The 15162-nt window shown below is 31.4% G+C and overlaps 1 protein-coding gene across 1 annotated transcript in view; it reads left to right on the forward strand.

Annotated features, from left to right (window-relative positions):
- The window catches only part of LOC143251871 (ras-related protein Rab-4B-like), a 45093-nt gene extending 39625 nt beyond the window's left edge, over positions 1-5468 (forward strand). Inside the window, exon 7 of the mRNA XM_076503178.1 lies at positions 2835-5468. Coding sequence (XP_076359293.1) covers positions 2835-2944 — 110 coding nt within the window. The 3' untranslated portion in view covers positions 2945-5468. The remainder of the gene's footprint in view (positions 1-2834) is intronic.
- The last annotated feature ends 9694 nt before the right edge of the window (positions 5469-15162 follow it).

A 15162-nucleotide genomic window follows, 5' to 3' on the forward strand; every position in this document is an offset into this window, starting at 1 on the left:
GTATTGAATGAACCATGTTGATGGTAATATTAACAGTTCTTGGTAAAATGTTGTATTGAATGAACCATGTTGATGGTAATATTAACAGTTCTTGGTAAAATGTTGTATTGAATGAACCATGTTGATGGTAATATTAACAGTTCTTGATAAAATGTTGCATTGAATGAATCACGCTGATGGTAATATTAACAGTTCTTGGTAAAATATTGTATTGAATGAACCACATTGATGGTAATATTAACAGTTCTTGATAAAATGTTGTATTGAATGAACCACGCTGATGGTAATATTAACAGTTCTTGGTAAAATGTTGTATTGAATGAGCCATGTTGATGGTAATATTAACAGTTCTTGGTAAAATGTTCTATTGAATGAACCATGTTGATGGTAATATTAACAGTTCTTGGTAAAATGTTGTATTGAATGAACCAAGTTGATGGTAATATTAACAGTTCTTGATAAAATGTTGCATTGAATGAACCACGCTGATGGTAATATTAACAGTTCTTGGTAAAATCTTGTATTGAATGAACCACGTTGATGGTAATATTAACAGTTCTTGATAAAATGTTGCATTGAATGAACCACGCTGATGGTAATATTAACAGTTCTTGGTAAAATATTGTATTGAATGAACCACGTTGATGGTAATATTAACAATTCTTAGTAAAATGTTGCATTGAATGAACCATGTTGATGGTAATATTAACAGTTCTTGGTAAAATGTTGTATTGAATGAACCATGTTGATGGTAATATTAACAGTTCTTGGTAAAATGTTGTATTGAATGAACCATGTTGATGGTAATATTAACAGTTCTTGATAAAATGTTGAATTGAATGAACCATGTTGATGGTAATATTAACAGTTCTTGGTAAAATGTTGCATTGAATGAACCATGTTGATGGTAATATTAACAGTTCTTGGTAAAATGTTGTATTGAATGAACCATGTTGATGGTAATATTAACAGTTCTTGATAAAATGTTGAATTGAATGAACCATGTTGATGGTAATATTAACAGTTCTTGGTAAAATGTTGCATTGAATGAACCATGTTGATGGTAATATTAACAGTTCTTGGTAAAATGTTCTATTGAATGAACCATGTTGATGGTAATATTAACAGTTCTTGGTAAAATGTTGTATTGAATGAACCATGTTGATGGTAATATTAACAGTTCTTGGTAAAATGTTGTATTGAATGAACCATGTTGATGGTAATATTAACAGTTCTTGATAAAATGTTGCATTGAATGAACCACGCTGATGGTAATATTAACAGTTCTTGGTAAAATCTTGTATTGAATGAACCACGTTGATGGTAATATTAACAGTTCTTGATAAAATGTTGCATTGAATGAACCACGCTGATGGTAATATTAACAGTTCTTGGTAAAATCTTGTATTGAATGAACCACGTTGATGGTAATATTAACAGTTCTTGATAAAATGTTGCATTGAATGAACCACGCTGATGGTAATATTAACAGTTCTTGGTAAAATATTGTATTGAATGAACCACGTTGATGGTAATATTAACAGTTCTTGGTAAAGTGTTGTATTGAGTGAACCACGCTGATGGTAATATTAACAGTTCTTGGTAAAATATTGTATTGAATGAACCACGCTGATGGTAATATTAACAGTTCTTGGTAAAATGTTGCATTGAATAAACCATGTTGATGGTAATATTAACAGTTCTTGGTAAAATGTTGCATTGAATAAACCATGTTGATGGTAATATTAACAGTTCTTGGTAAAATGTTGTGTTGAATGAACCACGCTGATGGTAATATTAACAGTTCTTGGTAAAATGTTGCATTGAATGAACCATGTTGATGGTAATATTAACAGTTCTTGATAAAATGTTGCATTGAATGAACCACGCTGATGGTAATATTAACAGTTCTTGGTAAAATGTTGTATTGAATGAATCATGTTGATGGTAATATTAACAGTTCTTGGTAAAATGTTGTATTGAATGAACCATGTTGATGGTAATATTAACAGTTCTTGGTAAAATGTTGTATTGAATGAACCATGTTGATGGTAATATTAACAGTTCTTGGTAAAATGTTGTATTGAATGAACCATGTTGATGGTAATATTAACAGTTCTTGATAAAATGTTGTATTGAATGAACCATGTTGATGGTAATATTAACAGTTCTTGGTAAAATGTTGTATTGAATGAACCACGTTGATGGTAATATTAACATTTCTTGGTAAAATGTTGCATTGAATGAACCATGTTGATGGTAATATTAACAGTTCTTGATAAAATGTTGCATTGAATGAACCACGTTGATGGTAATATTAACAGTTCTTGGTAAAATGTTGTATTGAGTGAACCATGTTGATGGTAGTACATTTGAAGATGTTTTTAAATAGTGCACATCACATGACATGACTCTCTTCAGAATAAACATGTACAAGGAGAGATGTTAAGATTTAGAAAGTATCTACATCATACTTGAGAAGGACTTCTTGAATTTTAAAGTTACAAAATATGTATCTGGAAGTGGAGAGACAGTTACTTAAAGAACTATAAAATATATGTAAGGTATTATGTAAAAACCATCTCAGTGGCTGTAGCATACAACTAATAATGTTATTGTACATTATGTAATCCTGTTCTGGGCCAGTGAAGGACACTGTTTTAGTAACACTATTCTCTAGCATTAGCTTGCTTATCCTCAAACTGTTATCAGACTTGCATCATATAGCATGTACAATATTGAAAGAGCGCATAGAATGAGTCTTTATTTTTGGTGATAAGAAATTTATTAAGATCTGGAGTACAATTATAAACTAAATATTGTGATTTTTGCAGGAGAACTTGATCCAGAAAGAGTTGGTTCAGGAATCCAATATGGGGATGTCTCTCTCCGGAGATTAAACCGCCAACATCAACAGCAGCGACACCCAAATTGTTCTTGCTAAACTGAGGTGTTCAGTTTCCACAAGATTGGTTATTTAACATTTTTGGATATAACAATGCAATAGTTTCTTTTTATTACATTCTGTATTCTACTTTGCTTGTAGTTTCTCTCAGGGCTGTACTAGTCACATTGTCACGGCTTTGTTTGTACTTTGTGTTGGTATAAAGCTGAATAATCATTTCCATAAAACTATATGAAGTCTTATTATTATAATTTCTGTATGCATATCAGTATATAGAAGACATATTAATGCTAGAAATAAACGACCTTATGACACCAGACTGGTTTTTTATTAGACAATGTTTCACAAACTGAAACTGACAGTACAACACTCAACAGTTTAGAGGTTATAAATTATGTACAAGTTATTGAGCAGACGTGCCTCGTTGGTTGTAGCATACAACTGATAGTGTGGCTAAAACGTTATTTGTGTTGGAAACCCATGTTGGGCCAATAAAGGACACCAGGTGTTTTAGGATGTCGAAGATTTGTACTGTTGGTTTCAGTTTATGTTCTAGTGAATGCTCTTGAAGAAAACATAAAGTAAAATGTTGATTGTATAATTAAATACAACATTTTTGGTTTTATAAGGTCATTTATTTCCAGTATTTATATGAAATCTTAAAATTAATTAGTATTTCTCCTACTACAAATTAAAAAAGTTGAATTGTCTGAGAGATTTGATACTAAGTAATTTAAACTGCATTGTTTTTTGATGAAATATCAACTGTGTCAGTTTCTTCAGGAAGTTTACTCTGACCTGTGATATGGAGTTGGATATCTGTTACTGATAGATGTAGGAAGTTAGACACATATAACCAAGAATCTATGAATATTCATGTATGTTATTATTACATTCATTTGTCTGATAGTGTGACAATGCTAAGTTTTATTACTTTTGTAAAATCAGCATTGTTAACCCTCTTTTGGAATGTTCGGTTAAACAAGGTTATCACATTTATTTTTAAATGGATTATGTTTATTATTCATAAAAGATATAAACATCGTGAATATAAATTTTGAACAGCTACCCTATTTGGTGTCACTATATGTTCTACAATTAACACACCCACAGTTTAAAACATGAGTTTGATCCTGTAGTATACAGTTAGGTTCAGATTGGGGAAGATATTGTTATCATACCACACATTAAGCTGTGGATGTATTGAGTGACAGTCAGTCCCTTAACATGGATGATAGCATGCTGCATTACTTCTCTCTGGTCAGTAGTTCATAGTTAGTGTTGGCAACAGACAGTTTTACTATATATACAAACAGTTGAAGGTGACCAGTGTGAAATTTGATGATTAATGTGGAATATACATAACAGTTTACTGAGTTTTGATAGTGTAAAACATTTGTTGTGCTATTTTGCCTTCAGCTGAACAGTTACAAAATGTGTATGTTTTAAAGTAAAAGCTTTTGTGATGGTAGTACGGGCAACTGTGTTACATGAGAATTGTCGGTGTTATAAAAATATGTCCATACAAATTATAACATTTACATAAAGAATGTAGTAGACCTAAACAATCTGTAGGTCACTTTAAGAGAAAAGATGTGTTATTAAAGTGTTTGTGAAAATGAAACTTAACTATTGTAATTGTCTTAAAATTGTAACACTAATAAATTTATTTAGATTTGAAGGGGTAAAAGCAATGTTTGATAATCATACCGTAGTATCACTTCAGTTTGTTTTCTGTAATTACAACAGAAGTTATCTAGCAAGTCTCCAAGAATACATAGTGGATAAGAGTAGGAATTATTTATATTTCTTGTTAGGTATTTCACTTTTAATTTCAAGAAAATAGCCTTAAATAATTGAAGAAATGAGATGATAGATTATTATGATTAGTAATAGCTACGTTTTTTTATGTTATGTACAAGGTTTATATGGGACATTTTTGTCCTTGGAAGAAGTGGCTAACCTAGACTGCGTGATTATTTGTCTGGAAAAATAGGTTATTTTATCAAGGAATTGTCCCAGGAAGACAAAATGAAATTTCTGTAGGTGTCTGTATATATTTAACTATGGTGTGAATGTAGCACTTGGTCTGTTTTCACACCTCTGTGAGTTTATTGTTTTGGTGTTAAAGGAATGTGAACATAACCTGTATCATCTTTATGGTTCAAGTAATCCTATGGTTGAATTTTTTACATAAAGTGTGAAAAGAAACAATTCTGTATAGAAGTGTAAGGATATTAACAGGTGGGTTATGGTAATATCATTTAACATCCATCCACGTGTTAGAATGAAGTTAAATATATCTGTGCTGGGTACGTTAGGGGAAGAACTGTGATAGACATCTAATTGTGTCAGTGTTTAAACTAGACTGTTGGGGTAGGTCATCTTGTAGTGACCTAAGTTGTAGTGATTTATCTTGTAGATAAATATATACATGTATATTTTAAAACATGAATTGTAATATTAGAACTGTCATGATGAAGTCATGTACAGACAGCCTAACTTGTAAATTATCATGTCACATTTGTTCTTTGAATAAAGGTTTTTTAGGGTTGAGGTGAAACAACAGAAGTGTGTGTGAATTATTGTTTATTTTAATGCCAGGTTCACCAAATCAATGTTACTTCTTAGTAGTAGGAAATCTGTCGGTTTGTTAAATAAGATGAATGTGTGCATGTTGTTTTTCTTAAAAAATGAATATTTACTAGAACGTTGCATAGTTAGGTTTTGTTGAGTGTAAAAGACATTATAACTAGCCACCTACAGATTATTACAATGTATTTACTTATACTGTTATAAAGAGATGGGACTGTTTCCCTCTGGTGTCAAGTGCCTGAATTACACCACCTAGCCATTTCCTTGAAATCAATCTTTAGCTTGTGAACATGACTTTTCATTTTTACTGGATAGTTTATTATGTAAACTGTGAGATGGTATACCATCCTTTTCACCACTCTCACACAGAGTAAACCGTATTAACAGTTTATTATGTAAACTGTGAGATGGTATACAATCCTTTTCACCACTCTCACACAGAGTAAACCGTATTAACAGTTTAAAAATTATGTCAGCTCAGTATCCCTAAAACAGCTGCTGATGATCAAGTCCACACCATAATTGTGTGTTATTCCTTATTGCAACACTAAATGTAAGGAACTAGGTAACCTTACTGTCTGTAAAATACGTAGAGAACCAGTCTGAGCAGAAATTATGGCATTAGGTTTTGCTTAAACTTTTCTGTGTGTGATTCATGTGTTACTAGGAGACTTGTCACTGGTAAAGTTGACAGTGCTGGATTTGGAGCTGGAAAGATAGGTAAAAATCTGTTGTACAAAATATTCCTTGCAGTTTAAGGTGTGGGTGCATTTTGGAGAGACAGTCAATCCTTTAGTGTGGATTTTGGGTGCTACTCACTGGCAAAGCTACACGAGGGGTACCTGCATCAGCCGTCCCTAATTTAGCAGTGTAAGATTAGAGGGAAGGCAGCTAGTCATCACCACCCACCGTCAACTCTTGGGCTACTATTTTACCAATGAATAGTGGGATTGACGGTCACATTATAATGCCCTCTTGGCTGAAAGGGCTAACGTGTTTGGTGTGACACGGATTTAAACCCACGATCCTCAGGTAATGAGCCAAGAGCCTTAACCACCTGGCCTCCTAGGTGACAGCAGACCCCATATTAAAATAATTTTAAAATTCCTAAATAATAATTAATTATTTTGGAAATTCTAACACTCAAAACATTTTCCTTTATTAATTAATAAATGAACATTGAATATTACAAGGTATTTTTTAACAATTTAACACAAACTAGCCCAACACTGAAGCTACTGAGAAGAAACATGCATAAGCTTTTATCTGTTGGTGATCCAATTTAAAAAAGTACTTCAGGCCTAAGTTAGCAAAAACCCAGGAAAACTAAGACAGGATTAAAATGAAGTGTTTAAGCTTCATTTTAGTGGAAGAAACTAAAACTAACAAACTTCTCAACACATTAGTAAGACACTTTCTAAACACAGGTGGGCCTGAATTTTTTTATTTGATAAAAATGTAACAACTGTTACAAAGAATAACATACTGTCCACAAGAGGGCTTTTCATCTGGTAACATTGCTGGTCTTGAAACTAGTGAAATCAAATATATAATTAAAAGAAAAATTGAGGGTTAAACTAGATGAAGGAACTTTTAAGTCAAAGAAAATATGCAAAAATTCTTCTTTCACCTGGTAAGTCAGTGATAGGTTAGCAAACCAACAATTCTAAAATTCAGGGTTTGAGTCCCTGCAGTTGACAATGTTAAAACAGCTCATTGTTTATCAAAAAACAACCATGTTAAAATAAATTTATTTTAAAGTTTTGAGAAGATGAACAGTTTTCAGTAGTTTAAGGTTGTGAAAAGAATTGTTGCACATGGAAGTTTTTAATGGGAGAATAAATTTATGAAATTACTATCAAGGACTGTGTGAAAGAGCATGAAGTTATCTGTAAAAAAAACCCATTAGAAAGGCATGTGAGCACACGTTTCATCTGGTCTTTTCACTGAGAAACAATGCCTAAAAATATCAGTTACTAAAAAATCTGCATATCACACATGGTTGACATTATAAAATATATTTTATTGATAATTTAATAAATTAATGACCAACATAAATATAAAGCTATTTCTGATTGCTAAAAATCTAGGCACTAAATCCTTGTTAACCTTACCGACTTCATGTTTTAACTTCCCTATTCACCCTACTTTTAGCCACATTAAGATCTGAGACACTCTATATTACAATATGCATGCTGTCTGTATATAATAAAAATGGAACAGTGAAAATAGAATATGTATTTAATTATTTATTACTGTCATCGGTATTACTTTAATTCTAACAATCATAGAGCTTTACAACAAATGATCAAATAACTTGACTTTTACAGACATGTACATTACGTTTACTGATTGAAACTAATTTAATTAAACTAGTTAATTTTTATGTTTACAGTTTCACTGGTTTCAGACAGAAAGTACATTTCTAATGGAATTTCTTATAGTGGAAAAATTACAGTAAAACATACCTTTATTTACAAGCAAAAACTTTAATTAAAATATTATAATCTGATATGAAATGACAATTACTTTCAGATAAAAGAGCTATTGTTAACCAAACAAGTTTTTAATGGTATTATGTAAATACATGAAGTTTGAAAATGACACTTTACTGAAATGTTGAAGGATTGTATTTGGCTGTTTTCTTAGCAATGAACTCATTAAAATGTAAAATTCTGCATTCTGATAGAAGTATCTTTAATGTTCTTCAAATGACAAAGAATGATCAACTAGCTGGAAACAAAATTCATTTACTCCTAAAGTTACAGCTGCTACGAAACATATCTTGTATCTAGTTACGTTTCAGTACGAGTCACCAAATATCAGTTTCTCTGCTTAGTCAATTAATTACAATACATTAAGTTTTCTAAAATGAAATTACTACAAAAATATGCAAATAAAAAATGATACTGAAAATAACTGGACAACTCACAAGATATCTTTTCTGTAAGAATAACTACGAGACCATTTTATATATGAAGAAAAACACTGAAAAATTATTTATCACTATTTTATGAGCAGGCTCAAAGTTGGATCACTTTAATGAGTTAGATTTAAATTTGTAATAATGGTAAATTTTAACAAAAATAAATATTTATATATACATATAAATACTAACAACATTAATTATTCAATACCAACTAGAAACTGGGGACCATTTGCTTTACAAGTTAAGTAAACTTATAAATTCTGTGTTAACAATAAAGAAACATTCTGATAACACACTGTTCACTTGTATAACAAAACCACTAGCTAATAGTATCACATAGATGAAAGTGCATATAAAGAAGTAGACAGGTTATAATTTTATTACTGGCCACGTCTGTAGAGAATTGTTGACACTAACACAAAACATTACAAGAAATACAAGTTACTGATGTTTAAGACTTAGAGAAATTATAGTAAGTCCAGAAGTATTTGATGAAATGACTACAGTAAGCCCAGAAGTATTTGATGAAATGACTACAGTAAGCCCAGAAGTATTTGATGAAATGACTACAGTAAGCCCAGAAGTATTTGATGAAATGACTACAGTAAGCCCAGAAGTATTTGATGAAATGACTACAGTAAGCCCAGAAGTATTTGATGAAATGACTGCAGTAAGCCCAGAAGTATTTGATGAAATGACTACAGTAAGCCCAAAAGTATTTGATGAAATGACTATAATAAGTCCAGAAGTAGAGAAAGAAACGACGAAAGTAAGTCCAGAAGTATTTGATGAAATGACTACAGTAAGCCCAGAAGTATTTGATGAAATGACTACAGTAAGCCCAAAAGTATTTGATGAAATGACTGCAGTAAGCCCAGAAGTATTTGATGAAATGACTACAGTAAGCCCAGAAGTATTTGATGAAATGACTGCAGTAAGCCCAGAAGTATTTGATGAAATGACTGCAGTAAGCCCAGAAGTATTTGATGAAATGACGAAAGTAAGTCCAGAAGTAGAGAAAGAAACGACGAAAGTAAGTCCAGAAGTATTTGATTAAGTGACTACAGTAAGCCCAGAAATATTTGATGAAATGACTACAGTAAGCCCAGAAGTATTTGATGAAATGACTGCAGTAAGCCCAGAAGTATTTGATGAAATGACTGCAGTAAGCCCAGAAGTATTTGATGAAATGACTGCAGTAAGCCCAGAAGTATTTGATGAAATGACTACAGTAAGCCCAGAAGTATTTGATGAAATGACTACAGTAAGCCCAGAAGTATTTGATGAAATGACTGCAGTAAGTCCAGAAGTATTTGATGAAATGACTACAGTAAGCCCAGAAGTATTTGATGAAATGACTACAGTAAGCCCAGAAGTAGAGAAAGAAACGACGAAAGTAAGTCCAGAAGTAGAGAAAGAAACGACGAAAGTAAGTCCAGAAGTATTTGATTAAGTGACTACAGTAAGCCCAGAAGTATTTGATGAAACGACTACAGTTAGCCCAGAAGTATTTGATGAAACGACTGCAGTAAACCCAGAAGTATTTGATGAAATGACTGCAGTAAACCCAGAAGTATTTGATGAAATGACTGCAGTAAGCCCAGAAGTATTTGATGAAATGACTGCAGTAAGCCCAGAAGTATTTAATGAAATGACTACAGTAAGCCCAGAAGTAGAGAAAGAAACGACGAAAGTAAGTCCAGAAGTAGAGAAAGAAACGATGAAAGTAAGTCCAGAAGTAGAGAAAGAAACGACTGCAGTAAGTCCAGAAGTATTTGATGAAACTATTATAGTAAGTCCAGCAGTATTTGAAGAAAGTGTTAGAGAAGGGATATACAAGTTAATTAATAACCTGAAGGTTATGGTACGTTGCTGAAATGATGCCATGTCCTGTTCAACTTTAACTTGTGATGAATCCTACCAATGCTGGTTATGGTGGATGAGAATGCTGTATCATGACATAAACAGTCTATATCATTGTTTAACAAAAACTTCTTAATTCACCTGTTGAACCTGGCTAGTGACCTACAAGAATCCACAGAACTATAACACAACACTGTTTGATTCAGCATTAAACCTAAAAAGGTATGACTGTTAATTTGTGGGTCTGTCATAAACAAATGTCTTGGATTTTGATTAATGCCGATATAAGACAGATAATTAACTTTGTTTAAATCTAGTTGTTAAATTCTTCATGAATTGTTGACTGTGTTACAGACTTATGTGTAGTTGTGTTCATAAAACAACAGAAACATTACATGTAAAAGGGTCAACTCCCAGTACAAGGGAAAATACTGCAGAGAAATCATTTTCCTATAAGTTCTCAATAAGTCACGTGTAATGAAGTGAAAACAATTACTAGTTTATCTTTGATCACTTACTTTTACCACTGGTCTTATTGTTTTCTTGTTATCTCTTTTCAGATTTATCAAATATAAATACAAAACTGTAACTTCAAAGATTATGCAATCTTTCAGAAAGACAAATCATGGTATTATTCTAATGTAGAGACAGAAATCACAAAGAAATATACCAGTTTTGAATACGTAAAAGCTTAACTCTATAAACAACAGTATCTCTAACAAACACATCAGCTGGTATGTATGTGGAATTCTTACCTGAATATACATATCATTCTACCACTATGTTCAACAGACACAATTTTAACATGACACATCTGGTATGTAACAGGTTAAACCAACATTCATAAAGACCCTTTGTAGAAAAGCTAAATAAAGGACAGAGAAACTTACCTTATAAACTTGTACTAAAGAATATAATAACAAATGGAATGTTATACATCAATCAAATAAAAGCAAAAAATGTAACAACAACAAACTTAATACTTATATATTGTTAAAATAACTCTTAGGATCACACTGTATTCTTAAACATTTGTATCATAGTACCTTACAAAATACAACTAGTACCTAACAAAATACAACTAGACATCTTTGAACAGCTGTTTTTTATCATAGTACCTTACAAAATACAACTAGACATCTTTGAACAGCTGTTTTTATCATAGTACCTTACAAAATACAACTAGACATCTTTGAACAGTTGTTTTATCATAGTACCTTATAAAATACAACTAGACATCTTTGAACAGCTGTTTTTATCATAGTACCTTACAAAATACAACTAGACATCTTTGAACAGCTGTTTTTATCATAGTACCTTACAAAATACAACTAGACATCTTTGAACAGCTGTTTTTATCATAGTACCTTACAAAATACAACTAGACATCTTTGAACAGCTGTTTTTATCATAGTACCTTACAAAATACAACTAGACATCTTTGAACAGCTGTTTTTATCATAGTACCTTACAAAATACAACTATACATCTTTAAACAGATGCAGAATGTTTCAAAAGAACAGCCTAAATGTAGAAACAATTCTTTGGTACAAGTAAAGATTTTATAAAATAACTTACCCACTTAGTAACATACCAAGCTGGCAACTTTCAACCAACTTCACAGAATGGTAATTGTATACCAAAGGTCAATGGCCAGTACGGCCTTGTTCATGAATAAAATGTCAGAACTGCATTTGTTAAAAACACGAGTATCCTAAATAATCCAACAGCATGTTAATTAACTTTCTTACTAATCACAATTAGATTTATATATAAAAAGTAATTTATTTAGTTCTGTCAACGGTTTGTATTGGATCTAAGTCTTTTGTTGACAAAAATATATGAATACTCAAAATATTCCTTTAACATGTTAAAGAACTCTCTTTTACAAATCAGTTATTAGATTTTTTATTTGGCTATGTAATTCTTAGTTTGAATTTTTACACCTAACAAAACATTATATATATATATATATTATATACAGATATTAGAATGAACTATTCAAATCATAATACTGTCATATAATCTTAGAATACCACTAATTTTAACAAAAACTACAAATTTTGAAGATTTTAAGGTCATGAATAATGATATATAGACAATTAAGATGACATAACCTAAATTAAAACATAAAAAAACAAAAATATCAAATTATCTTTTGTTGTACAGCAATTTAAAAAATATATTTCAGTGTTTGTTACGGCAAATAACTAAGAACATTAGCAACGAATAATTAAAGTTCATGTTAGTATTAAGAAGTACGTTAGAAAAACATATTACACATTTGTGAATTATTACTATGACAATGGAAAGTAGACGTTTAACAGAAACATATCGTTAAAGGTTCAGACCTTGTAACATTCCCATGTTCGCATCAGGAAAGAAAAGACATATTAAACTACAGTCACTATCTGTGGAGTTATAACCCGTTAATCCTGTTAATATCAAGAGATGATTATTTATTCTTCTAATTAATTAGCTTTAACAATATAAGACAATATACATTTCTTTTTATCTTATACAAAATATAATTTCTCATAACTCTATGGCATGATAAAAACTTCTATAAGCCATGATTAGGTTTAACTTAAAACTTTATGTATATCAATAAGTACTACACCGAAAAATGTACAACTGATACAACTTTTCTTATAACACAAATCTATATAAAATGTATTATGTGCACTTTTTATACAATATATCATTGCACATTAAATATTTTTATAATGTTTACTTCCACAGGTACCATGTCTGATTTTGATTAAAGTATGAACTTCTTAGTCAACTATTATGGTGACCGCAGCTGTGATATTAAAGGAACAAGCAGGTCAGAGGGTCCAGCCTGACGAAGAAAAGGATGCTGAAGGAGTTCAAATGCTGTAGCTCGAGATCCAGGATCTCGAACAAGCATTGTTCTAGAAATCCTTGTAACCGGAAGACACCTAAACAAGAAAATCAGCTCATGTTGGAAAACAGATAAACAAGACATTAAACACTGATGTGACAAAATTATTTACAGTAATGATGTTACGCAGTGATTGTCACAGACAACAAGTACTGTATACTTACATCATTTCATTATTTACAGTAATGATGTTACACAGTGACTGTCACAGACAACAAGTACTTTGTACTTACATCATTACATTATTTACAGTAATGATGTTACACAGTGACTGTCACAGTACAAGTACTGTATACTTACATCATTACATTATTTACAGTAATGATGTTATGCAGCGACTGTCACAGACAACATGTACTGCATGATGTTACACAATGACTGTCACAGACAACATGGACTGCATGATGTCACACAATGACTGTCACAGACAAGTACTGTATACTTTAGAATATAGCTGTGGTAGGTTTCAGTAGAAATGTAAAAAATAGCTACATTTTGAATAAATAGCTGGGACTAGTCTTTCAAAAGTAGAACTGAACACTTTAAACAAATGTTTCAACACATCTTGAAGAGAGCATCTTTCTTGTAATTATATCAAAACATAGAAAGGGTTAACTTAACATGGAAGATAAAGTTTTAAAAGGTCACAATACCTTACAAGTTACAAGAACTGCTGCACAAAACAGTTTGTCTTACAATAAAATATGTAATTATTGTTATTATTATCTGATAGATACTTTAAATATATTTTATCAGTGAACCATGAAAATCCTAATATTAATAGAAATACGAGACTAATCACTGTTCTATGCATGACATGAAATATACATCACTACTGAAATGACTACACGAATGACCTAAATCTATGGTTCCAAATCTTTATAAGCAATAACTACACAAAAACAATTAAATAATGAATAAAAACGTTTTATCAATCTTAAAATATTTTAAAATATTCATCATTCATGTTCACTCCTTGTACAACATTTCTCTGCTTCCAGGGCTGAGTTTGTCTCTCTTACCATCTTTGATTCTACACCCTAGTAGCTTCCTTACATTATTTCAATGATTTCTCTTCCAGACCTGGCAATCTATTTAACCTTAAAAATAAGTTTTCACTTAAAAGATTTTAAATCTAGTGATCAAAGATGTAATTTTCAGAAACAACTCCATAAGGGAAACATTACTGTTAGGCTTAACAGATAAATGAACAATAAGAGAGCTGCTAACGTGTTGGGTAGAACCAATGCAAAGGATACACATTACTAGGAACATAAGAACTTGCACATGTGAGCCAGAGAACAAACAAAGAATACACGTTATTCCAGGTAGAACACACAGTCGTCTGTTCACTAAGACAACACGCGTTTAACATGGACAAGTGTAATAATTTGTTATCTAATTGTAGAGGCAGGACTCGGTATAAAACGAACTACTAATAAACTTTAAATTGGTAATAACAGCTGGCATATTGGAGGAAACTCCACTTAACAAAATTAAGATACAACCTAAAACTAAATGAATATAAAACATTTATTTAATACCTTAAAATCAACTTAGAGGACTGAGTACAGCATATATGGTGAGAGGAAACAATATTAAAATTAAAAACAGAGACACAGATAAACCTTTATCAGGCAGTCTTGTCTTATTCAGAGTCAAAACCAATCTGCATAAAAGTACCAAAACAGCTTTCATAATTTACATTCTATCCATATGTGACCAATCACAAAATTAAACCACAAGTGTCTGAAACATATGTAAAAATGGCTAGTTTGGGTTGAGAAATTTTTTTTTATGTAGAGGAGCGAACAACGTTTCAACTTCTTTGGTCATTGTCAGGTTCACAAAGAAAGAAAGAGGTAACTGACCGATACATTACCACATGTTTGAAGGAGGTTGTGTAACATGTGGTCAACTATCGGTCAGTACCTCTTTCTTTCTTTGTGAACCTGACAATGTCCA

The sequence above is a fragment of the Tachypleus tridentatus genome, chromosome 6, assembly GCF_004210375.1.
Source record: "Tachypleus tridentatus isolate NWPU-2018 chromosome 6, ASM421037v1, whole genome shotgun sequence".
NCBI classification, from domain to species: Eukaryota; Metazoa; Arthropoda; class Merostomata; order Xiphosura; family Limulidae; genus Tachypleus; species Tachypleus tridentatus.